The sequence below is a fragment of the Arachis hypogaea genome, chromosome 17, assembly GCF_003086295.3.
Source record: "Arachis hypogaea cultivar Tifrunner chromosome 17, arahy.Tifrunner.gnm2.J5K5, whole genome shotgun sequence".
Taxonomy (NCBI): domain Eukaryota; kingdom Viridiplantae; phylum Streptophyta; class Magnoliopsida; order Fabales; family Fabaceae; genus Arachis; species Arachis hypogaea.
Window position 1 is genome coordinate 109,023,724 of NC_092052.1, and position 8,755 is coordinate 109,032,478.

At 31.3% G+C, this 8,755-nt stretch overlaps 1 protein-coding gene and 1 pseudogene across 1 annotated transcript; both read left to right on the forward strand.

Moving 5' to 3' along the window:
* Positions 1 to 223: 223 nt before the first annotated feature.
* LOC112767306 (WEB family protein At1g75720) lies at positions 224 to 2,508 on the forward strand. The gene is made up of 2 exons (XM_025813179.3): positions 224 to 567; positions 1,863 to 2,508. Exons 1-2 carry the CDS (start codon positions 412 to 414, stop codon positions 2,346 to 2,348), a joined length of 642 nt encoding a protein of 213 aa, XP_025668964.1. The 5' UTR covers positions 224 to 411; the 3' UTR covers positions 2,349 to 2,508.
* Positions 2,509 to 4,327: 1,819 nt separating this feature from the next.
* LOC140180676 (ABC transporter B family member 28-like) lies at positions 4,328 to 5,398 on the forward strand (annotated as a pseudogene).
* The last annotated feature ends 3,357 nt before the right edge of the window (positions 5,399 to 8,755 follow it).

Below are 8,755 nucleotides of genomic sequence, written 5' to 3' on the forward strand. Positions count from 1 at the left end.
CACTGTTAATTTAGTATGAGATTTAGTAAAATTAAAGGCCAAGTAGTGTGGGACAGAAGGCACCAAATTGAGCACTTGTGCGAACATCTCAAGCACAAGTTTCTTTAATTCCAAGTACTTTTTATATTAAGAGGAGTCTTAGTAGGAAAAAGAGACTTGATTCATGAAGAAGTTGGGTATGGGTGAAGAGTATAATAATACTAAAACTTTGGGCCATTAATTTAGGAGCAACATATATTGCAGAGCATCCACCCGCACCCCACCGCCTAAGCCCTCAAACATGTGAAGTGGACGCGAAGAAAAGAAGCTTCCATTTTTCACATCACTACTCGTAGTACTTAATTGTAACCAACACAACACCTCTTATTATTGTTCTCTCAATCTCTCTCTGTTTCTCTGTCTCAGGCGAAGATGATGAAGAATAGGGAAGAGGGTGTAACGGCGGTGAGAAATGCAGAGATAGATACAAGGGCGCCTTTCACGTCTGTCAAGGAAGCTGTCTCATTGTTCGGTGACAAAGTTCTCGCTGGACACGTCTATGCTAATACAACCTACCTTAAACACCAGGTTCCTTCTATATATTTCTCATTTATATATATGCACCATTTCATGCACCTCAATGATTATCAAACTATGTGTATGTGAGTATACCATATTTCACCAATTCGAGTATTTCAACACTCATTCACAGTCATCACCAATTGAATTGATGCCACTTAATTTTCTCAGCTAATAATCTTTTTATCTTGGCCTATTTGGCTAGATGCCACTGGGGTCTCTTTGGTTCAAGAGTGTTGTACCAATGTACCACCAAGTATTATATATTTTGTTAAGGTTTTATTAGGTCTTTACGATTTAAAAGCTTGTAATTGAATTTTTTATATTAAATAAAAATTCATAATTAAGTTTTTATTAGTTATTATTTCTAAAAAAATATAATAATTTTAAAATATTTTTTAGAATATTCTATAATTTATTTTACATTAAATACAAAAATAAATATTTTAAAAATATTTTTGTTAACAAAAAATAATTTGAGATATTTATTTAAAAATATTTATATAATATAAAAATTTAATTATAAATTTTTTAATTATAAGTATTTAATTTAAAATTTAATAAAATTATAAAAGTCAATAGAATAATTAAATATTTTGTTAATTACATATTATGTGAAGAAGCATAGGAATTAATTTTTAAATAGTTAATATTAATTATTTTTTATGAAATTATGTTTAATTCTTATCTTTGAAAGATCTAATATTAAAATTGAGGTTCTAGAATTTAAAATTTAAAATTTAAACATAAAAAAAGTTAGCTAAAAAATATTGGTTTACTACTTAAAGAGAAAAATTTAAATATTAGTAGAATTTATTATTTTTTATCAGCAATTTTAATTATTTGTCTAATTTTTTTAGTCTAATCTAATAATATATTTTTAATATATATTTTTAAATATTAATAATTAATTATTAAACAAAAATAATAAATTTTGCTAGCATTCCTCTTAGTTAAATTCGTGTTACGTGTAACTTTGAGAATCAATACTTTTCTTGCATTGGCGTGTGACAAAACCGACTAACTGTGTATTAAAATCTTAATTCCAAATATATATTTAATAATAATCTCTAACCTTTGCTATGATATTATGTAAGATGAGTATTATGCTTTGCTTGCAGCAGGGTGCAAAGCGCAAATAGAAATGGTTATCATTCAATGAGTAACAGACTGTGGAAATAACATTAATATATGCTTTTGTGTGTTTTAATTTACTCTTAGCTTGTACATACCATATACAATATAATATACCTTCGTTATATTAATCAGTTAAGCTTATTCATATATCGCTTGCATATGTTCAGAGTGGAGAGAAGGAAAGTTATTGGAAGATCGGGGAGGTTGCGGCAGAGCTAAAGGAAACGCGAGAAAACTTGGAGAGAGCAAAAGAGGAAAGCATGTTAATGGCGCATTGTCTTTCTTCTCTTCAGGAAGAGCTAGAACGCACCAAGCGAGAGCTGCAACAACTGAAGCAAATGAGTGAAACAGAAAAGCATGTTGATGTTCATCCACCACCACCACCAGTAGATGATGAGATTGAAGAAGACGTCAAGTTTGTTGAGAACTTAACCACTTTTCAAGTTAAGAGTTCGAGGTTCGAGGATGAGTTCCAGAAGAAGAGGTACGTCACCTTCGCCAATCCACCCTCAGAGTCTCGTCATCATGTGATGCTGCAGCCTCCTCCTGAAAAGTTGGAAAGGCATCCTTCTCTTAGGAGGAACACCAAGAAGAAGTCCTTCATTCCACTCATTGGTGCTATCTTTTCAAGGAAAAACCCAACCCAACATTAACATGTTTTTCGCCTTTACATAAATAATTACCAAACTAATAGCTAATTACATTTTGTTTTAATACTTGGTTTTCTTCTTAATTTCAGCAATAATAATACATTATCCTATATATCATGTAAAATTGAGATGAGAATATATGATTAATTACTGTTATATATTATTATTCCACTTCAAAATAAGAGCAAAACTAATAACTATCCTTGGAATGCATGTATCTTAAGATGTCCAACGTTGAACCAAATGATTTTTGCCTAATTACCTGAGAGGAGTGGATCTTTTCAGTTATTTTACTAAAGTGTGATTTTTTATTATTTTTTATTTTTATATATTTTTTAACCTACTTAAAGAATGTAAGATAAAAGACCACATCTTATCAAATAATTAAAAAAATTAAGCGAATCATACTTTCTACAACTTTTTTCCTGTTTACATCATGATAACCAAGTTTAGGATTGTTCAACTCCAAATCTGTAACTAGCGAGCATTCATTAGTGAGCATCAATGCCATAAATTTATAAGTCGTTGAAATTGTAGCATACTTTGACGAGGAGAGTATATACTACAAGAATAATTAGTTTTACTGACAAATTTTTAGTGGCAATAATATAATTGTCGTTATTTTTTTTATTTAAGTTATGTTTTTGTGGTTATTATATATTTGCCATTAATACTATATATTATAATGGGAATTATTATTATTGTCACTAAAAATATATAAAAAATTATTTTTAATAAAAAAATTTTAGTAGCCATACTATTATAGCTGGTATTATTTTTCATCAAAATATAAGAAAAATTATCTTTAATGAAAAATTTTTAGTGGCCGTTATACTATGGCTGCTATTATTTTTATTAAAATAAATTTTTTATAACACAAATTCTACGGACACCTACTACCTCACCAGTTACCCCCTTCCTTTTACTCTCTAAAAAACCTAAGTACCTAACCCTAAACCAGCCACCATCACAATCCCTCATTGCCAAACTCTTCTCCTCCGGTAGAGGGTGCCGTCGCACTCTTCTCATCACTGAACTTTTCTTAGTTCTCATCGTTTCTCTTCTCGTCGCCGTCGCACAAAGGAAGCGTTCATCCTGTGCCATCACCGTCTTGAAGGTTGCTCGATCGGTCGTCGTGTCTTCTCTCTCTCTCTCTCTCTCTCTCTCTCTCTCTCTCTCTCTCTCTCTCTCTCTCCGAGGTCAACATGCACTCTTCGAGCTCACTTCCGATTCCTCCGTTGCCGTCACTTCCCTTCCTCCTTCGCCGCCGGTAAGCACTACTGCTTCAATTTAATTTTGCGTGTTTTGTACTTTTGTTAATAATACGAGTTTCTAGCTTTTCTGATTTTCTGATTGAGTTTGTTAATTTTTGCTTATTCTGAGATACTGGATTTCTGAAATAATGGTTGAATTGAATGATTACTCGCCGTCGAATGTTCCCTTCTTTTTTCTCTTCTAAATTTGGATTTTGGTCAGCACAACCTTGGTTTGAGTCAATATGGTTAATTTTGTTTATTATGAAATTGTTGACAGCGCATGACAATGGTGAGGTATCTGGTTTAGTGCTGCATTGAATTCCTGTACTTGTTCTTTCTTATTTGAGGTTCCCTGGTATTGCTTAAAAGTCTTAAGAACATGGACCCTGTGAAAAGGATGTAGTGATCAAAGCGGATTGCAAATTCTATAAATTATTTGGAGTATTAAATTGTTAATGAAAATTCAAACGAGGTTACTTAGTGATTGTTATGGTTGTGTTTGATTGCAGACAAGGCAGGATTTTACACCAGAACTGATAAATGAGGCTTACTATGTGGATATGAGGGCAAACAAAGATGTTTTTGACAATATGAGGAAAAGCCCCAAAGTCAAATTTGATGGGGAAAGATTCTCTTACAAGGTATAATTTTGTTCATCCTTGTAATGTTGTATCTAAACCTTAATGTATTATAGGATGATGACAACCATTTCTTATTATAGGAGCTATGGCATCTTTTATTGGATATACTTTCACTTTAACATTCGCTGTAAGGAAATTAAGTTGTGACTTGTTATTTATTTCATCTTATCTCTTGATCTTCCCTTGACTGTCTGATATTATATCATTTAGGTTCAAGGACTCATTACTACCGTTGGGGATCTTCGAGGAGCTTTTGCGGCCGTTGACAAGATCAACTCTGTTTTTTCTGGAGTTCAGGTTGATGATTCTCTTGCTTACGGCTTAGAAAGAGAACTAAGACAACAGAAAGCAGTGGATGATGAGAAATATAAATTATTCCTCTCTAAATAGTTCAACTGAAAAGAACCAAATGCATTACATGTTGGCACTAAAAACATCTAGCAATTTATTTAGCTTGGCTTGGTCTGGAGATGTTTGTCTTGAAGGTATCTCTACTGCATCATTCTTCTTATCCACTCCGTTGTGCTTTTCTAATGAATAGCTTAACTGCTTCAAGACCCATGTTTGCTAATGTTCTTCTGTGCAAGCTTTATTATCTTAATTTTTTTCTCCTTAATTTAGTTTTTCTGCGAGGAACTGTCCAATCTAAAGTTTGTTTTAATGTATTATGTAACAAAACTCATGCATGTGAACTTGTCTTATTATAATAAATAGAGTGACGACTAAGTATCACATTAACACAATATATTTCTTTTTCCTTTTCTCTTTTAAGTATTCTTACTTGCCTATTTTATACTGCAGATGTCTATTTCTCTTATCCTTTAAGGCCAGATGTGGAAATCTTACACAGGTTAAATTTAAAACTAAATTGTGGAACTGTAACTGCACTGGTAGGTTCTAGTGGCGCAAGCAAAAGTACCATATTATAGCTATTGGCTCGATTCTATGAGGTTTAACTTCTGTTTCATAAGTTGATAGTTGAAGTTTCATCTATTTCGTTGTTTCGAGAATTGATGGTGCCAAATGGTATTTTATTATGCAGCCAGCAAGAGGTTGCATAACGGTTGCCGGAGAGGATGTAAGAACATTTGACAAGAGTGAATGGGCCCTGGTTGTCTCTATTGATAAGCTCATATTATGCTTTACATGGAGATAAGTTTAGATTTGTAAATTGCTGAGTAGGTTGAATTTTATTTCCTAAATGTGCAATTTACTTTTTTGTGCAATTGATGCAAAAGTGACTTTGATGAAATTCTATTTTCTCCTGTATTATATGTGCTTTATGGTTAAGTATATCTGTTTTTGTCTTAGGTTAAAAAATATAGAGCTGCTAGTCAGAGTGCAATACAAATTTTAGAGAAGCTATGTACACTTCTATAATGTGCTTGTGAATCTTCTCCCCAAATTTTAGAGAAGGTATATATGCTTCCATAATGTGCTTGTGAATCTTCTCTCTCCCCCCTCCTTTTTCTTTTCTTTTTCGCTTTTTTTGTTCTTATAAATATATTTTTAATTTGCAACATTTTCAATCAGAAAGCAAGGGGGGCTACATTTTTTATTTTTGGATATTTTTGGTCTAATCATGTGGGGATTATTACTTTTTGTTTTATTTTATTTCCTACATAAATAACGTTTCATTGAACATTTTTAAGTTTATATCTGGTTAATGATGCCTATTAAATTTTCTCAATAGTGTGGAGCAACTCTGATGGAAGTAGATAGTGATGGGACAAAATTTCCTTTAGTTATTGCAAAAGAAAAAACTTGTTCCAGATGTTCATTTTGATTTCTTTTTAAAAATCTTTTGTTGCGTGCATTTCACAACATATTTAATGCAAGTGTAATAGTTTGATGCTCTTCTTTTCTTTTCTTTTCAAATATCATATTTATTTTGAACTTGCTTCTGTGACATTCTTTTGTAGGTTTCCTTTCCTCATTGATCAAAATTGTGGTGTTTCTATGTATGAAAGTGGTACGTGAGGAAGCTCTATCTCTCTTCTTTCTCCAAGTAGTTGCTGCTTATCTTGTATAGTCGCAGTGTCATAAATCACCAACATTTGCGGTTCCTTTAACTGGTTTGAGGAGACCATGTTAACAACTTATTTTTCATCTCCAGATTTCTTGCATGAAGTTTCACTTTTTTTTTTCTTAGTTGTATTAGTAAATCATATTAACTAATTCAATCCATTGAGTGTTGTATACAGATTTGTGTTAATAGATTTGCTAGGTTACTAAATGCAAGTATGCAACGTAGCCTTTAACTCGACCTGATTTGTGTTAACAGATTCATGAAATACTTGTTTGAGCGATATGGAGAAGGTAGAAGTCCATCGTTGGGTTTATTGGAGAGGTATCTGATACAATTCTTGTTTTGGATGTCATTAATTAGATCTATCAATTTCAAACCATCGTTGTTATCGATTTACAGTAGACTACAATATCTTAATTTAATATGCACATGAACGAGTTAATGTAGTCCCTGAGCAGTGTTTTCCCAGCTAAGGAATACTTACATAAATAGTGTCTTCCCATCTTGTGTTCCACATTAAAAAGTAGATTCCCCTTATATTTCCTTTATTTTTGCAGAGGCTTAGGGAAAAAGCAGCAAACAGAAACAAAGATGAATTTTACTTTTTGCTGTCACAATTATTTTGATTCTCTCATATATGTTTTGGATGATGCAGTTAGATTGTAACTATAGTATAATGGTTAATGGACTAGATGTATGTAGATTGTAACTATAGTAAAAATTTGTATTATGCTTTATTATTTTTCAAGAGAAATTTGTGTATAAATATTTTGAATTTAATGAAATATTTTATTTTGTAGTAATTAATTTTAGTATTTTTGTATTATGTATAATAATAATAATTGTTGGTAAAAATAATTTGAAATTAAAAAAAAAAAGATAGGTTGTTATTTCTAAAAGAGTGAGTATAATTAAAAAAAATTTAAGATTTTAGCGGCAATAGTAATGGCAGCTAAAAGTGAATAATATTATAATTTTAGAACTTTTAGTGGCTATATAAATTGCCGGTAAAATGAATTTTAGTGGCAATAGTAATGGCAACTAAAAGTGAACAATGTTTCCATCTTAGAATTACTTTTAATGGCCATATAAATTGCCAAGAAAATTGCCCCTAAAAGTTATATACTTTTTGCGGCCATTAAAATGGTCTTTACCGACAAATGTTATAATGGTCACTAAAACCTTTTAGCGGCGAAGCATAAGATGGCTAATGTCTAATTGCCAGTAAATGTATTAGCGGCTATTTTTATTGCCGCTAAAAGAAAAATAAATGGCCGCTAAAAGTGATTATTTTTGTAGTTATACTAGTATGGAACACAAGCTATATATTAAATATGGTTGATTTTAGCCCGCGCCTGTCCAATTGAGGCTAATGGAACGCCTCCTACAATCTGACACACTTTAACTTGGGTTTTCAGGTTTATTATAAAATTGTGTTTGACCCCTAAAAGATTCAGGTTCTGAAAAAAGGCACAACATAGTATTTCTAAAGATGACCCATAAGATTTAATAAATGGTTGGACTCTATCCCCTACATAATGCAGCCCAAGTTGTTTTATTGAACTTATCATGTGGGCCAGCCCAATTCGTAATTTAGCAAGAATGTTTGTTAAACTTTTTTTTTTAATTCATGACCATACAAAAAACAAAAAAAGGAACTCCATGAATGAGAAAAAGTTAAAAAAAAACAAGTGAAAAATGAAAAATAAAAATGTTTAACGGATGGTAATCTTTAAGAAAATTTTATTCGGAAAGAGCTGTAGTTATGCATTCAATCTGGGATGCCAGTGATAGCCATGGAAACATAGACAAGCGAACCTACACTTTGAAGCATAAACATTATGAAGACTTTCAAGACATCTGTATTCTTTAAGATCGACTGTTGATGGTAAGTACATTTTGTTTGTGTTCCCCATTTTTTGCTATTTTGAAAGAATGAAGAATAAAGTAGTCGTTTAATATTTTTGTTGTATATGTCTATATGATTTTCTAGTTGAGGTATGTTCTATTGGAGATCAATTAGAACAAGTAAGTAATATGCTATGCATCAATAAATAGGAGAACCGTTTGAAGCATGGAAAAACCCTAAAATTCTTTGGCTTTGAAATGCAATTCTCATTTTACAAGGAGAACCATTTGAAAGGTTAGTATCCTATTTTCTTATAAAAAAATTAAAAAAAAAATTTTGAGCTAATAGTTATAAATTATTGTGAAGAAGTTGTTTTTGTCTAATAACTAAAAATATTTTTTATTTGTACAAATTAAATCATTTTACCTTTGACTTGTTATGAATTGTTATTAGATATTAGTAATTTTTGTTTTGGTAATTAGTTTACGTTTGAGTTGAAAATGAAAATTAGAAAGAAAAGTATGAGCTACACAAAGGTAAGTAGTTCATTAGCTAATGGTGATGATCGATAGCTAATGGTAAGCAGTTGTTCTGTTTGAATTTCTTAATGGAGTTGTATAGTATACATTATATAG

What these genes read in the sequence shown, in the direction of transcription:
- LOC112767306 (XM_025813179.3), top strand. Translation starts at nt 412, where the DNA reads ATGATGAAGAATAGGGAAGAGGGTGTAACGGCGGTGAGAAATGCAGAG. An exon ending in CAACCTACCTTAAACACCAG is followed by an intron (nt 568 to 1,862) that starts GTTCCTTCTATA and finishes GCATATGTTCAG; the next exon opens with AGTGGAGAGAAGGAAAGTTA.